The following is a 17,369-nucleotide window of genomic DNA, read 5'->3' on the forward strand; positions in this document are numbered from 1 at the left end:
GTGTCATCACAAATGTCATTACATTTGCTAAACATTTTAGACACTGCCTAAATGTGGAACAAATAAATATGCATTAGCAAAAAAGACAGATGAAACTATTGTACAGAAAATTGAGTGCCCTTCCACTACTGTGAAGAGGGGTGGAAGCGAAGCTCTGGATCCGCTGCGTTTCGTTATCGTAACGGTTTTGCTTCAGGCTCCTTCGCGGCGAGGTCGGTACATTGACGACGAGCCCTTTGTCGAGCGAGTTCCCGGCCAAACGCATGACGCGCGGCTGGCTCCTGCTACCGTTCCTTCAACGTAGCCTGCTCTTCTGTAGAACGAATTAAACGCGGCCTGCCCATTTGAATGCCGGACCTGAACTGGGGGAAAACCACTGGCCCGAGGCGAGCGAACAGGTGATCCCACCCTTTCCCTTCTCTTGAGGGAGGGGACGCCTCTGACTGGCTCACGTCTTGCGCTGCGTCTATTTCTTCATGCACATGGAACCGCACTTTAAAGAGCGCGTATGACGATCCGACGGTGGCTGAGTCGGTTAGGGTGGTGGTCTCCTATCCCGGAGAATGGTGGCACGAATTCGTAGCCCAGCAAACAATTTTATTTTCGCTCGGCTTGACTTTTTTTCGTACGGCAACACCAACAGCGAGCCCAACCGAGTGAGGCAATACAAGGTTTGCATGAGAATGGAAAGGGCGTTTTTCTTGCATTCGACTCCAGCAACCGCGCACGTAAGTCATTCTTTCTTTCTTTAGGCACAAATCTCTAGCAGAAATATATGCAAATGATTTACAACCAATTATCAATCAAACGGGCTGATTCAAACACAAGGCGCGCAGTGTGTCTGTTCAAGCTATGCTATACTACTTAATAAACAATGGAAGTTTCCTAGGACAAGTTTCAGGCGCTGATAGCAGCTAAGCTGTAGCTGATGGTTACGTTGTCGACATGCGCGACAAACATTTTTGTAAGGTACATACGTTTATTTATTACACTGCTTTCCACTAAAGTTTGTTTCGCAAAATCGGCATGGCATCATCTCCCGCTGTGTTCCTGTCTTGCCTGTTTTTATGTGTGCACTGTTCTCCAGTTGTCGACGATCCTCCAAGTATCTGCTCTACAGGCAACCTTTGGGGCAGCGTTGTTGTTATCACGTTTTACGAGGTTTCGCGAAAAGCTTTTTCTTAACGATCGAATTGGCTTAAAAAAATCGCGGTTGTTTTGCTCTCATGCGCGAGCACATTACACGCGCCTCAGTTCATCATATTGACACGTTTTATTTTTATCTTTATCGGGCGACCACGCTTCGCCGCCTAACAAATGCTATCACACAGCGCGGGACGCGCCTGCATGTATCCGAAGTTTCTGGAAAGTTATCGATACTTCTATCCGCGGTCTGTTGTCGCCGAACCTTGTGTTATCTGATTTCATCGCCTGACGCGAATGGTGTAGAACTATGTGGAAGGCACGCGGGTCCCAACGATTAGTCTGGAACATTCGATGACTGCTCTATAAAAGCCGACGCGCTTGACCCGCTGATGAGATTTCCGACGATCGCCGACCGTGTTCGCCGCTATCGTTGTGCTATAAGTGTAGCCTGTTTTTGTGGGCACAGGTTCGCCCAATAAAAGCTAGTTTTGTATTCCACCATATTGCTGCTTTCTTCACTGTCACTACCACGTGACATCTGGTGGAGGTGCGTGTGCGTTCATGTACCGGACGCCCCCCACAAACCGTGATCCAAGCCCGGACCTCAAAGACAGCACCAACGTAGTCCCGGATCATCGAGCAAGCCGCCGTCTTCAACAACTGCCCCCGGAGCACGGACTTTTGCCTGAAACCAGGAAGATCACCACCAAGTCCACCCCAATGGCAGCCGCAGCATCTCCCATCGTGCTGCAGCAGCCCAGGGAGCCTCCGACGTTCCGCGGTTCAACGTTCGAGGACCCGGAAAGCTGGCTTGAGACATACGAGAGGGTCGCTGCTTCTAACAACTGGAACAGTGACGACAAACTGCGACATGTCTTCTTCGCATTGGAAGACGCTGCCAGGACGTGGTTCGAGAACCGAGAAGCCACCTTGACGACCTGGGAGCTGTTCCGAAGCGGCTTCCTGCAGACATTCGCAAGCGTCGTACGCCGAGAACGAGCCCAAGCGCTATTAGAAACCCGGGTGCAACTACCAAATGAGACCACCGCAATTTTACAGAAGAAATGAGCCGCCTATTTCGCCACGCCGATCCGGAAATGTCCGAGGAAAAGAAAGTCCGCCTACTGAGGCGTGGTGTGAAGGAGGAACTTTTTGCCGGGATGGTACGAAGCCCACCGAAGACCGTCGAAGAGTTTCTTCGCGAGGCCACCAGCATCGAGAAGACACTCGAGATGCGAAACCGGCAATTCGACCGCCGCACGAACGCGACAAACTACGCCGGAGTTCAGTCACTGGCCACCGACGACATACGCGAGACTATCCGAGCTGTCGTGCGGGAGGAGCTACAAAGGCTGTTCCCATCATCACAGCCTCAAGTGGCTTCGATTGCCGACGCCATGCGTGAGGAACTCCTACAACAACTTGGAGTAGCCCCTGAATCGCCGCAGCCTGAGCCGCAAGCGATGACCTACGCCGCCGACGCACGCCGTCAAGGTCCCCCTCCGCGACCGCGCCAGGGCCCTGTCACGCCGCAATTATGTCGTCCGCCGCCGCCGCCGCCGCCAGCACGACCACCCGTCGCCCAGCGCAGCTACCCGAGGAAGACAGACGTTTGGCGCGCTCCTGACCACCGCCCGCTCTGCTACCACTGCGGGGAAGCCGGCCATGTGTACCGCCGATGCCCATACCGGGAGACGGGACTGCGAGGTTTCGCCGTTAACGCGCCGCGGCCACAGATTGGCGAACGACCTCGCGATATCGCCGACTACCTCGCGATATCGCCGACTACCTCGCCGCCACTCAGTGGAGCCCTCGACGAGCTTCCCGTTCGCCGTCACCAGGCCGCTACCTGTCGCCGCAGCGCCGACCATACACTGGCCCAGCCCGCGGCCGGTCCGTCAGCCCATATCCGGAAAACTAAAAGCAGCAACCGATGGAGGTGCGGTTACTGTTCGTCGAACTGACGAAGATCCTCCGCCGCCGACGAAGACGACGAAGCAACCATCTCGACGACCTAATGACGACACGCCGCTGTCCCGACGAAGTCAGGAAGCCAAGACTACACCGACGAAAGACGACTTGATGACGCGACGTTCAAGCTTCAGTTCAACACGACGCAGCCGTGATCCGACGCCAAGACCCAACTGCAACGCCAGACAAAGAACCACCGACCTCGACGTGCTTCTCGACGGCCACGCAGTTACCGCCTTAGTGGACACAGGGGCTGATTACTCCGTCATGAGTGGACACATCGCCACCCAGTTGAAGAAGGTTAAGACTGCATGGGAAGGCCCTCAAATTCGCACCGCAGGAGGACACCTCGTCACGCCGACTGGAATCTTCACGGCAAGAATAACCATTCATGACCGGACTTACCCTGCCACTTTGGTTATCCTCCAACAGCGTTCACGAGACGTCATTCTCGGTATGGACTTCCTGAACCAACACGGCGCAATCATCGACCTGAAGTCACAGTCAATAACGCTGTCGGAAGATAAAGCGATACCGCCGGAGAGCCCTCGTAGTCACCACGCCTTGAGTGTGCTCGAAGATCAAGTGAGCATCCCGCCTCGCTCCAGCATTGTTATTTTGGTCGGCACCGAAACACCCGCTGACGTAGAAGGCGTCATCGAAGGCGACCAACGTCTACTGCTCGACCGTGAAATTTGCGTCGCAAGAGGGATCGCCCGACTGCACGGAGGAAACACGAAAGTGTTGCTGACAAACTTCAGCAAGGAGTTCAAGCACATCAACAAGGGCACGACGATCGCATACATCGAGGAAATTGTGGAAACCAGCGATGCCTTTGTCTTCTCGGATTCTGTCGCATCTACGCCGACGACCGTAGTTCCCGAGCCAGACTTCGACATAAGTCCAAGTCTCCCCGTGATTAAGCAGCAACAGCTCAGAAGTCTGCTTCGACGATACAAAGGCTGCTTTTCGACGTCATCAAGGATTCGACAAACACCAGTCGCAAAGCATCGCATAATAACCGAAGAATGCGCTCGACCACTACGCCAGAGCCCTTACCGAGTTTCGACGCGGGAACGTGAAGCTATAAGAGAACAAGTCGACGAAATGCTGCGCGACGACATCATCCAGCCGTCGAAAAGCCTGTGGGCATCCCCTGTTGTCCTGGTAAAGAAAAAAGACGGAACCCTACGTTTCTGTGTCGATTATCGTCGACTGAACAAGATCACGAAGAAGGATGTACACCCCCTCCCACGGATAGACGACGCATTAGATCGGCTCTGCAACGCTAAATACTTCTCGTCGATGGACCTCAAGTCTGGCTATTGGCAAATTGAAGTCGACGAAAGAGATCGCGAAAAAACCGCCTTCATCACCCCAGGCGGCCTCTACGAGTTCAAGGTTATGCCATTTGGACTGTGCTCGGCGCCTGCAAAGTTCCAGCGCGTGATGGACACTGTTTTAGCAGGACTGAAGTGGCAGACCTGTCTCGTTTACTTGGATGACGTCGTTGTCTTCGCCGAAAATTTCGACGATCACCTTAGGCCGCTTGCAACAGTACTCGAGGCCATCAAGTCATCAGGGCTCACTCTGAAGCCAGAAAAGTGCCGCTTCGCCTACGATGAGCTTCTGTTCCTAGGCCACGTCATCAGCAAGTCTGGAGTCTGCCCCGACCCGCAGAAGACAGCTGCCATCGCAAAGTTCCCGCAGCCCACCGACAAGAAGGCAGTGCGTAGATTTCTTGGCATGTGTGCCTACTACAGGCGATTTGTCAAGGACTTTTCACGCATCGCTGAGCCGCTGACACAGCTAACTAAATGTGACATCGAGTTCAAGTGGGAAACGCTGCAGGCCGACGCATTTGAAGAACTCAAACGACGCATGCTGTCGCCGCCCGTACTTGCGCACTTCGACGAGCTCGCCGATACCGAAATCCACACTGACGCCAGTAGCCTAGGCCTTGGTGCCGTCCTAATCCAGAGAAAAGATGGACATTAACACGTGATAGCTTACGCTAGCCGGTCGTTGTCAAAAGCGGAAGGCAATTATTACACAACGAAAAAGGAATGCCTCGCCATCGTTTGGGCTACAGCGAAATTTCGCCCCTACCTATATGGCAGGTCATTCAGAGTGGTCAGCGACCATCACGCGTTGTGTTGCCTAGCTAGCTTAAAGGACCCCTCAGGACGGCTGGCACGGTGGAGCCTCCGACTACAAGAATACGACATCACTGTAACATACAAGTCCGGTCGAAAACACTCAGATGCCGATTGCCTATCACGCGCCCCCATTGACCCGCCGCCGCAAGATAACGAGGATGACGACACCTTCCTTGGAATAATAAGCGCGGAAGACTTCGCTGATCAACAACGAGGGGACCCGGAGCTAAAAGCCCTTGTCGAGTATTTGGAAGGGCACACCGACGTTGTCCCTAGGGCATTTAAGCGTGGATTATCTTCGTTCACGCTTCAAAACAACCTACTCGTGAAGAAAAACTTTTCACCAGTCCGCGCCAACTACCTTCTTGTTGTTCCGTCGGTGCTGCGTCCAGAAGTACTGCACGCCTTACACGACGATCCAACTGCTGGGTACCTCGGATTCTCCCGGACGCTGTCGAGGATACATGAAACGTATTACTGGCCGCGTCTTACCGCCGACGTCGCCCGTTACGTCAAGACATGCCGAGACTGTCAACGACGCAAGACACCACCGAAAAGGCCAGCAGGGTTACTACAGCCGATCGAACCTCCTCGTCGACCATTCGAGCAGATATGGATGGATTTGTTGGGGCCGTTTCCGACGTCAACATCCGGGAATAAGTGGATCGTCGTGGCGACGGACTATGTCACCCGCTTCGCTGAAACAAAAGCTCTACCGAAAGGCAGCGCAGCCGAAGTGGCGAAATTTTTCGTCGAGAACATCCTGCTGCGACATGGCGCCCCAGAAGTCCTCATCACCGATAGAGGAACGGCTTTTACAGCAGAGCTCACCCAAGCCATTCTGCAATATAGCCAGACAAGCCACAGGAGGACAACTGCCTACCCTCCGCAAACGAATGGTCTCACGGAGCGCCTGAATAAGACCCTCGCCGACATGCTAGCGATGTACGTCGACGTTGAGCACAAGACGTGGGACGCGGTCCTGCCGTATGTAACCTTCGCTTACAACACGGCGGTGCAAGAAACAACACAGATCACGCCGTTTAAGCTGGTTTACGGCAGGAACCCGCCGACGACGCTCTACGCCATGCAGCCCCACGTCATTGACGAAGAGAATGTTGACGTCGCTAGCTATCTCCAGCGCGCCGAAGAAGCCCGACAGCTCGCCCGCCTACGGATCAAGACCCAGCAGCGTACCGACAGCCGACACTACAACCTCCGACGACGCTTCGTCGAGTACCAGCCCGGCGACCGTGTTTGGGTATGGACCCCGATACGCCGACGAGGACTCAGTGAGAAGTTACTGCGACGCTATTTCGGACCCTACAAGGTCATCCGACGTATTGGCGCTTGGACTATGAGGTCGTGGCAGACGGCATTTCGCATTCACAGCGGCGCCGCGCACGATCTGAAGTGGTCCACGTGGTGCGCCTTAAACCCTTTTACGTACGCTGACGAACTTCCTTATTTTGTTGTTTTCTTTGCTACGAGTTCTTTTCTTTATTACTTTCATTTGTTTGCAGCATCGGGTCGATGCTTTTTTAAGAGGGGGGTATTGACACGTGTACTTATCTTTATCGGGCGACCACGCTTCGCCGCCTAACAAATGCTATCCCACAGCACGGGACGCGCCTGCATGTATCCGAAGTTTCTGGAAAGTTATCGATGCTTCTATCCGCGGTCTGTTGTCGCCGAACCTTGTGTTATCTGATTTCATCGCCTGACGCGAATGGTGTAGAACTATGTGGAAGGCACGCGGGTCCCAACTATTAGTCTGGAACATTCGATGACTGCTCTATAAAAGCCGACGTGCTTGACCCGCTGATGAGATTTCCGACGATCGGCCGACCGTGTTCGCCGCTATCGTTGTGCTATAAGTGTAGCCTGTTTTTGTGGGCACAGGTTCGCCCAATAAAAGCTAGTTTTGTATTAAACCATATTCCTGCTTTCTTCACCGTCACTACCACGTGACAATATTGGCAATATCACCAGACAAAACCTTTAACTTAGTGCGGGCGAATAAGTGCATGGTCTGGACTCGCCCCAGGCTCTTCGCTAGATGGGCTTGTGGAGCTGAGGCATGCAGTTTACGTGGAGCCGGGAAACCAAAGCGCTGAAGCAGCAGAAGCAAGCGGCTGTCCCAAGGCAAGTGCAAAAGCACGGGTGGCATTTCGAGCGATGTGCGCTGACATACCCGGACTGCTGGGGCGTCTTGGTTGTATTTCGGATCCCGTTTAGGCCGGCCGCATTCGCGTAGCAGGTCGAAGTTTCCGATGCCGACAAACGATGGGTCTAGTTCTGGCTTGGCTTTGTAGCGGCGCCCCTTGAGAGTCACAGAGACCTTCACGGGTATGTAACCCGTGAGCTTGATTTTCTCCTCGATGCACCGACTCAGGGCTACACCGTCTTCCTGCGAGGCCAGGTCATTCTTTTGTTCTTGCGGTCTTTCCAATAAAAAAAGACCTGTAAGTCTATTGAGGCATCAACGAGCTTCATAGCCAGCGAGAAACATTATACGAGGTAGTTTTGTTAAGCATCGAGGTTTTGTGAACTCCTGAATTAATGATGAAAAATTATATGAAAGTCCCGGCTTTATTACTCATAGCCCTATCTAGCGAGTATGTCAATATATATGAAGAAATACAATGTGGAATATGTTAGCTACATACGTAAGCGTAAATTACACGAAGTGATCACAAAGAAAGCACTGCCTTCCTTAATGCAAAGCAGCGAGAACTACAAAGTGATTTTACTTAGCTCAACTACATCAGCTCACCTGCTCCGCCAAGAGTCCACCTAACTTCTTTGGCTCGTCCGCTACTTTCCTTTTGCTTAATTATTTAGTTAGCTTATGCATGTCTAGCCATCGCTACCAATCAGCCGTGATTACACTATTATAACGATTACATGTGTTAACTTTTTATTTTCCTTTTTTTATTACAGCCTTGACGCTGCGATGTAACCTTTTTTTTTTTTTTTGTGCGGCTCACGCAGTCATCTCTCTGACACGCTATGATCCACAGTTCGAGTCACGGTCAGAAGTATTTTTTTCTAACAGTACCAATATTCTACTATTGCAACATTATAACAAATACACGTGTTAACGTGGCCAATTATGCTTTTATTTGGCAGATATATGGCGTTACAGGACGGACCAATTTTGCTAGGGTGCTCGCCAAAGAATGCTTAAGCTTTAAAAACAATACATTTTGTTTACCTGCTATTTATTGCTTGGTTAACTGAACTGACCCTTTGTTAAGTCTGACCTCGCTAGTAATAGTAAAATTGCATAGGCCAGCACAGTTCTTAGCACCGCATAACCAGCATACTCAGAATGCGACAGTGTCACGGTCGACTTCGAACACCCTCATTTATCAAAGTGACCTTGCTTCACCTCGTATCTTTCATGGTTACGTGCACAATGTGACACACTCGCGTGTGATCAACTCATCTCGATCTTTCTGTTAGATACTGCCAAATTTGGTGAAGTCTGCCTATACTGTTGTAAATAAATGCGCGACCAATCTTGGGATCGAACATCTGTCGTCTAACACAGCAGTCCAGTTGTCTCATAATTTGGACGGGACGACATATATGCTTCTGTGGTGCCAAAGCAGCTTTTTGAAACGCGTGACAGCTGCGTCACGTGCAAGTTCCTCCTTTTCTTACGTCGTGGCAGCTGGCGCTTTGAGATGCTGTGTGACAATGCACTGGCTTCAGGCAGCCTATACATTTGTAAAAGAAACGTAATACCTACAAAGGACGTGCAGTCGGCCCATAATGCTATTGCATTAAAAGAGCATCGCCTCCCTCAATCGCTGCCACTTGCTATGACGTAAGAGAATCTGGTGCAGAAAATTCCTGATGCTTGTTTGCGGCCCATTTTCTACTCTTTCTTTTTTCCCTAATGAGCGTCTATTCAGAGTAAACATTGATTTGATATTCCAGAGGTGTTTTCTACCTATTTATCAGGTATGCAATCTTGGCTTCCACTTTAGGCCCCAAAAAAAGACACCACCCTCGGGCAGATTCGGCGTTGTATACCCATTGGAAGGAACAAATTGTAAATGTAGGCTCCTGTACCCATCGCACTAGGAGAGTCAACTCTCCAAAAAATAATCAGAGCAAAGGCGCAGGGAAGCGGTACTCACGAGTAAGTGTCCGTAGCCAATATCTTTCAGCACGTCTCGCTGAACGCCGTAGAGATTTGGCGGAAGGATGTGGCATCCGTGAACGTGCCGATCGGGGTAGGTGATGTGGCCCAAGATTATTATTGCCGATGGTTTGAACTTTTGCCTGCACCGTAGGAGAGACGGCGCATCGATGAGCATTACCCCACGTTATCCCACACCGGACTGTGGAGGCACACATTGAGGTACGCTTTTTATCACGCTACTCTGTTTAAGTGCGCCAGTATAGTTCAACTATACCTGTTTAATGGACGAGAGTTGCCAACAGTCAAGAAATGAAAAACGTTTTTTTCTGGGGTTTTGGTAATGAGTAGGAAGTTTCTGGCTAAATATTTTCATCCGACACTGAATGACATGCAGCAAGTGCCATTTGTTGAGCTGGAGTACAAACAGAGGGCCATGAAAAAGCTTGGCATGCTATTCGCTTTCCTTTGAAACTTCAGTCTGAGGAGACACATATACCAGATATCTGGCTACAACGGTAACGCACCGGTAATGTAAAGCAAACGCAATGCACACCAATGGCTACTTATAACGACAAAAGTCTTGTACAAGTTCCAAACGAAGCCATAGAGCGCTTGGTGGGGAAACTCACTTCCAATGTTCTGATGGTGTTACTCCCAAATTGCTCAACAACATTCCACAAATTATTTTCTTTTTTCACTGAATGTGCTTACTATCAGTACAGTTTGCAGATTTACATGAAAAATGATATACGCGGTAGCTGGTCCTTTACAGCCTATTTCTTATTCCTTCGAAAACATTTTTAATAAGCTATCAAAGTTACTAGAATTACGTAACTGCGGATTGTGTTCCCAGGCAGACATCATTGGCAAGAAATATTCAAGCAATCAATTCATTAAATAAAAAAGTTACTAAAATAAATTATCAATTGGAAATTTTATGGCGCATGTAGTTATAGGAAAGTTGAAGGAAATCGCCACAAAGGTCTAGTTTTGGTTTTCAACGTTTCAAAACGGCCGTGTAAGCCGTAATAATTTACCTCAAATTAAACGCTGAACTTACCCGATTACGCATTTCATATAGCCTGGTGGTGTAAGAGGAAGCCAGGCGATAAGGCTCGATAAAGCGGTCCTTCTAGCGCCTGCTGCTGAAGTGAATATGCATTCACTCAGGAGATTCGCGCAGCGCCAATCGATTAAAGATCGCGGGTAGAGGAAAATGCGACGGCAGCTTTTTTATTTCGCCTCCCTGCTACATCAAAATAAGGTTGCACTGCGGGGCGCACTTCGCGTTGCTGCATGAGTAATCGGGTTATTTCAAGGAATAGTTTGAAGCCAAACACTTAGGCTTACATGACCGTTTCGAAATATTCAAGCACGTAACTACAATGTTATGGCGATTTGCTTAAACTTTCTGATATAAACATGTGCTGTAAAGATTGTCGCTGTGACATTAAATATCTGAATGATTTTAATTCTTAAATTGATTATTTTGGTTCTTCGTGCAAATAATATCAGCGTAGCCGTTTAATTAATCTCTTGTGGCCTGGTTCGAGCGACTTTGATGGGCTTTCTAGAAAAAATTCATCGCAGTAAAAATAAAACACTATAAAAATGAAATTTTGGTTGTGTTTCCCATCAGTCGCCAAAGACGACGAGAATGACTGGCCCCGAGATTCCACGCAAGGTGCGTCTGCGGAATGATGATGACAGAGGTCCATCATGATCATAATAATCATCATCATCATCTGCGGCTTTATTGTTACGTTGAAAAGGAATCAACATCAACAATGTGCTACTGGAACTTATTCAGTGATGGGTTGTTTTCGCCAAGCAGCGTCCTCATGGATGCGAGAAGAGAAAAAGCTAGTTCCCAGGCCGGGGAAGTGGTATGCGTTCTTTATTGGTAGAGCGTGGGGATCAAGAGCCATTACTCTGGAGGCCAAAGCCGGTGCTCACATTTGTAGACACACGCATCGATTTAATTGGCACAAGGATACAAGACGTTGAAACTTTCAGGTACCATTGGCAATTACCTTTGGCAATTCCAATTACCTTTGGCAATTCAATTTCCTGAAAGAACGAAACTCACAGTCCGCAACAAGCCTCATTTATCATCTGAATCGATGCCAGTGCCTTGAGCTACGGAAGTCCAACACGACAGTTCTCCGGATGCAGCTTTAGAGCTCTCGTCTAACAGCATCACGCAAGTTGTTCGGAAAACAGCACGCGAGAATGCTACACGTTACGGCATACGCATGACGAAAACCAAACTTTTTCCACCACCGACGTTTAACTAGGACGTGGTAAAATCATCCTTTTTCAAAGAAAACGACGACGACCGGCTGCCGAGCTTTGGGCTTCTTTCTCTGTAACAATAGTAAATGAGTTTTTTTGGCAATAAGCATCAGTTGCTAATGGCTTTTAAGCTGAAAACGACAGGAGGCCCTGCGTAGAGGGCAACATATTCATGTTCACCACCTGGGTTTCTTCCAACCCTTAAATGCCCGACGGGGTATATATACTACTCTGACGCCTCTTAGTTTTAAGCTTAAATCCTTAAACTTAAATTTTGAGTGTGCTATCACTTATTCACGCGAATTATTTATTCCGGTTCTGTACATTATAGACAAGGAAGAAATCAGGAATGTTGAGCTTCAGATAAATTGAGAGAGAGAGAAAGAGAGAGAGAGAGAGAAGTCATAAGAGAAGGGCAGTGAGGTTAACCAGGCCGAGCCCAGTTGGTTACCCTGCGCGGGGGAACGGCGGGGGGGGGGGGGGGGGGCGTGAACTGATTGAAAGCGGAGAAGGAAAAGTTCACACTTTGCACTGGTACACACGCAATCGAGCGTTCATGCCCGCATACTCCGTGCGGCTTCATTTCCCTTGAATAACCTCAGTATTACTACACACGACGAGTTGCCGAAGGCCGCACCACTTTTGACGCGATGCCCGACGTAAGTAAGTGCAGCTTTTCGTTTCCTCATAATGTCTACAGCTAATATTTAGCTTACGCCTGTTCTCTGCGCTAATGATTTAATCCTCCATACGAAAAAAGCACCAAAAGCCTAGATGCGCAATACGACTGTATCTCATTGGTCTGATCATGAAGACTCATTAGAAATTCACAAAGCTTCGTCCCACCACCATGAAAAATAAATTCTAGGGTTTTACGGGCCAAGACAACAGTCTGATAATGATCCACAGCACAGAGGGTGACTACATTGGGAAACTATTACGATTCATTTTCGTTACCTAATGTAGCTTCTTAAAGTAGTCCCCCATGTAGTCCCCTAATGTGTTCCCTTTGGTGCTTTGTCAGAAGCCCCCGGAAGTGTTGCGGGCTCCCCAATTTTCGCAACACGCAACTGAGACAAGCCAACGCGCGCGCCCTATTATATACAAGATATGAGCCCTCTCCCGTGACGTCACGAGCCACTAGGCGTACCGCCCCACAGGTGCATCAAGCCCCCCCCCCCCCCCCCCTCTCTTGTGACGTCACGAACCGCTAGGCAATCCGCGAGATCTTGGCGCTCCTTCATATCGCCGACAACACCTGCTGGTGCGGACTATAGGTCGAATCCAAATTTCCTTTTTAAATCTTAGTTTATTATTCCTGGATATTTCGATATACGCACTTTCCATACATTGTCACATTGTTTTTCTATACTCTACGTCGATCTCATACATACTATACTTACATTTTAGCGGTCCTGCCATAAGTGTGCCACTGCTGCCAGACCCCGGCGAAAGGCCCAATGACCCAAGTATTGCTTTCCCACCAAAAATGCATCAACCCACCGTGATAGCCTGATGGCCTTGCGTTGCTAAGCTCGAGGTCTTGCGCTCTATCCCGGCTTCGACAGCCTTCTTTCGAAGGCGACGAAATGCAAAAACGCTCGTGGGTACTTGGATTATTGTGCAAGTTGAAGACCACCAACCGGTCACAATTTATCAGGAGTCCCTCATTGCGACGTGCCTGATTATCCTATCGTGGTTTTGGAACGTCAAACCCAATCAAGAAACTTTTTTTTTTTTGATGCCGCCGTTACGAGCAAGTGCTTGCTTTGTGTCCCGGTGCGATGCCTATACGCTTTACGTTTACTTTGTATCACTGAACAAAAATGACACGCTTTGTCTCACCCGCTTATATCGAAAATTGCCTGGCAAGTGGCCTTGACCTTGCTGTAGAGGCCCAGCACCGTGAAGCCGGTCTTGCCTGTCACCTCCTTGACTATTTCCGTCACAGCCTGCGGATTATCGAGCCATCTTAGCACTCTGTTAGGGCAGAACCGAGGCACAGCTGATAATTTTCTGTAAATATATTGGCATCTTTTTTCAGAAATATTTCATGCAGCAATGTCTCGTTTAGAATTTCTGCTCACAACAACGAATAATCAACAAAGCGTAACTTGACACTACGTGTTTCTTTTTCAGCTTATTCCTCTGGGTCGTCCTCATTTTGGAGGTACTCAGCAAGACGCTTACACTGACGAAGACATGCGTGGTTCCCTCACCTGCAGCCACACCTGCCCCGAGTGCAAACAACCCGCACTAACCTCCGCGAAACGACTGTTGTGGGAATGTCCGGTAAACAAAGCATTGCGGAGAAAGCATCTGTGCCGTGAAGAAATAGCTAGCTGCGAGGGATGGATCTGACTGGTGGGTTGGCTAGAGGACCATCGCTAAGCCCTAGAGTATCTGCTGGCTTTCGCAAATAAATCAGAGCTATTCAATGGAAGTAGATCCTGCTCCTTGCACGCGTCCATTACTTCTGACCCACTTTCTTTTTGCCATGCTTCGTATTAAGAGAATCATCATCATCATCATCATCATCAGCCTGATTACGCCCACTGCAGGGCAAAGGCCTCTCCCATACTTCTCCAACTACCCCGGTCATGTACTAATTGTGGCCATGTTGACCCTCCAAACTTCCTTATCTCATCTGCCCACCTAACTTTCTGTCGCCCCCTGCTACGCTTCCCTTCCCTCGGAATCCAGTCCGTAACCCTTAATGACCATCGGTTATCTTCCCTCCTCATTACATGTCCTGCCCATGCCCATTTCTTTTTCTTGATTTCAACTAAGATGTCATTAACCCGCGTTTGTTCCCTCACCCAATCTGCTCTTTTCTTATCCCTTAACGTTACACCTATCATTCTTCTTTCCATAGCTCGTTGCGTCGTCCTCAATTTAAGTAGAACCCTTTTCGTAAGCCTCCAGGTTTCTGCCCCGTACGTGAGTACTGGTAAGACACAGCTGTTATACACTTTTCTCTTGAGGGATAATGGCAACCTGCTGTTCATGATCTGCGAATGCCTGCCAAACGCACCCCAGCCCATTCTTATTCTTCTGATTATTTCACTCTCATGATCTGGATCAGCAGTCACTACCTGTCCTAAGTAGATGTATTCTCTTACCACTTCCAGTGCCTCGCTACCTATCGTAAACTGCTGTTCCCTTCCGAGACTGTTAAACATTACTTTAGTTTTCTGCAGATTCATTTTTAGTCCCACCCTTCTGCTCTGCCTCTCCAGATCAGTGAGCATGTATTGCAGTTGGTCCCCTGAGTTACTAAGCAAGGCAATATCATCAGCGAAGCGCAAGTTACTAAGGTATTCTCCATTTACTCTTATCCCCAATTCTTCCCAATCCAGGTCTCTGAATACCTCCTGTAAACACGCTGTGAATAGCATTGGAGAGATCGTATCTCCCTGCCTGACGCCTTTCTTTATTGGGATTTTGTTGCTTTCTTTATGGAGGAGTACAGTGGCTGTGGAGCCGCTATAGATATCTTTCAGTATTTTTACATACGGCTCGTCTACACCCTGATTCCGCAATGCCTCCATGACTGCTGAGGTTTCGACTGAATCAAACGCTTTCTCGTAATCAATGAAAGCTATATATAATGGTTGGTTATATTCCGCACATTTCTCTATCACCTGATTGATAGTGTGAATATGATCTATTGTTGAGTAGCCTTTACGGAATCCTGCCTGGTCCTTTGGTTGACGGAACTCTAAGGTGTTCCGGATTCTATTTGCAATTACCTTAGTAAATACTTTGTAGGCAACGGACAGTAAGCTGATCGGTCTATAATTTTTCAAGTCTTTGGCGTCGCCTTTCTTATGAATTAGGATTATGTTAGCGTTCTTCCAAGATTCCGGTACGCTCGAGGTCTTGAGGCATTGTGTATACAGGGTGGCCAGTTTTTCTAGAACAATCTGCCCACCATCCTTCAGCAAATCTGCTGTTACCTGATCCTCCCCAGCTGCCTTCCCCCTTTGTATAGCTCCCAAGGCTTTCTTTACTTCTTCCGGCGTTACTTCTGGGATATCAAATTCCTCTAGATTATTATCTCTTCCATTATCATCGTGGGTGCCACTCGTACTGTATAAATCTCTATAGAACTCCTCAGCCACTTGAACTATCTCATCCATATTAGTAATGATATTGCCGGCTTTGTCTCTTAGCGCATACATCTGATTCTTGCCAATTCCTAGTTTCTTCTTCACTGCTTTTAGGCTTCCTCCGTTCCTGAGAGCTTGTTCAATTCTATCCATGTTATACTTCCTTATGTCAGCTGTCTTACGCTTGTTGATTAACTTCGAAAGTTCTGCCAGTTCTATTCTAGCTGTAGGGTTAGAGGCTTTCATACATTGGCGTTTCTTGATCAGATCTTTCGTCTCCTGCGATAGCTTACTGGTATCCTGTCTAACGGAGTTACCACCGACTTCTATTGCACACTCCTTAATGATGCCCACAAGATTGTCGTTCATTGCTTCAACACTAAGGTCCTCTTCGTGACTTAAAGCCGAATACCTGTTCTGTAGCTTGATCTGGAATTCCTCTATTTTCCCTATTAGCGCTAACTCATTGATCGGCTTCTTATGTACCAGTTTCCTCCGTTCCCTCCTCAGGTCTAGGCTAATTCGAGTTCTTACCATCCTGTGGTCACTGCAGCGCACCTTACTGAGCACGTCCACATCTTGTATGATGCCAGGGTTAGCGCAGAGTATGAAATCTATTTCATTTCTAGTCTCGCCGTTCGGGCTCCTCCACGTCCATTTTCGGCTATCCCGCTTGCGGAAGAACGTATTCATTATCCGCATATTATTCTGTTCTGCAAACTCTACTAATAACTCTCCTCTGCTATTCCTAGAGCCTATGCCATATTCCCCCACTGACTTGTCTCCAGCATGCTTCTTGCCTACCTTGGCATTGAAATCGCCCATCAGTATGGTGTATTTTGTTTTCACTCTACCCATCGCCGATTCCACGTCTTCGTAGAAGCTTTCGACTTCCTGGTCATCATGACTGGATGTAGGGGCGTAGACCTGTACAACCTTCATTTTGTACCTCTTATTAAGTTTCACAACAAGACATGCCACCCTCTCGTTAATGCTATAGAATTCCTGTATGTTACCAGCTATATTCTTATTAATCAGGAATCCGACTCCTAGTTCTCGTCTCTCCGCTAAGCCCCGGTAGCACAGGACGTGCCCGCTCCTTAAGACTGTATATGCTTCTTTTGGCCTCCTAACTTCACTGAACCCTATTATATCCCATTTACTGCCCTCTAATTCTTCCAATAGCACTGCTAGACTCGCCTCACTAGATAATGTTCTTGCGTTAAACGTTGCCAGGTTCATATTCCAATGGCGGCCTGTCCGAAGAGAAGCCATGCCATCAAACATTTATTCACTAAATCAGTGATCATAAGCGTGGGGAACGCTACACTTCTCAAGGACTCATCCTCCTGTTTTCTGATGCGGGAAGGATAGGGGCTCGTAGTATTTGCGTTGTGGGCATGGGTCCTTTAGACAGGCCACCAATTCAACTGACAAGTGATGAGTAAAAAAGAATTTCCGGACGATCAAAACTATGAAGATGAAAGAACTCGTGTTCCTGCCGTGTTTTCTTTTTTGTGCCATGTTTGT

General features: G+C 48.5%; 1 protein-coding gene across 2 annotated transcripts in view; it reads right to left on the reverse strand.

The window, feature by feature from the left end:
* The window catches only part of LOC126531979 (uncharacterized), a 105,474-nt gene that overhangs the window by 8,835 nt on the left and 79,270 nt on the right, over positions 1-17,369 (reverse strand). For both annotated transcript variants that reach the window (XM_055070799.2, XM_055070798.2), the window contains 3 exons: positions 13,573-13,679; positions 9,428-9,572; positions 7,471-7,686 (listed from right to left, as the gene is read on the reverse strand). In XM_055070799.2, coding sequence (XP_054926774.1) covers positions 7,471-7,686; positions 9,428-9,572; positions 13,573-13,679 — 468 coding nt within the window. The remainder of the gene's footprint in view (positions 1-7,470; positions 7,687-9,427; positions 9,573-13,572; positions 13,680-17,369) is intronic.

This window comes from Dermacentor andersoni, chromosome 5 (assembly GCF_023375885.2).
Source record: "Dermacentor andersoni chromosome 5, qqDerAnde1_hic_scaffold, whole genome shotgun sequence".
NCBI lineage: Eukaryota > Metazoa > Arthropoda > Arachnida > Ixodida > Ixodidae > Dermacentor > Dermacentor andersoni.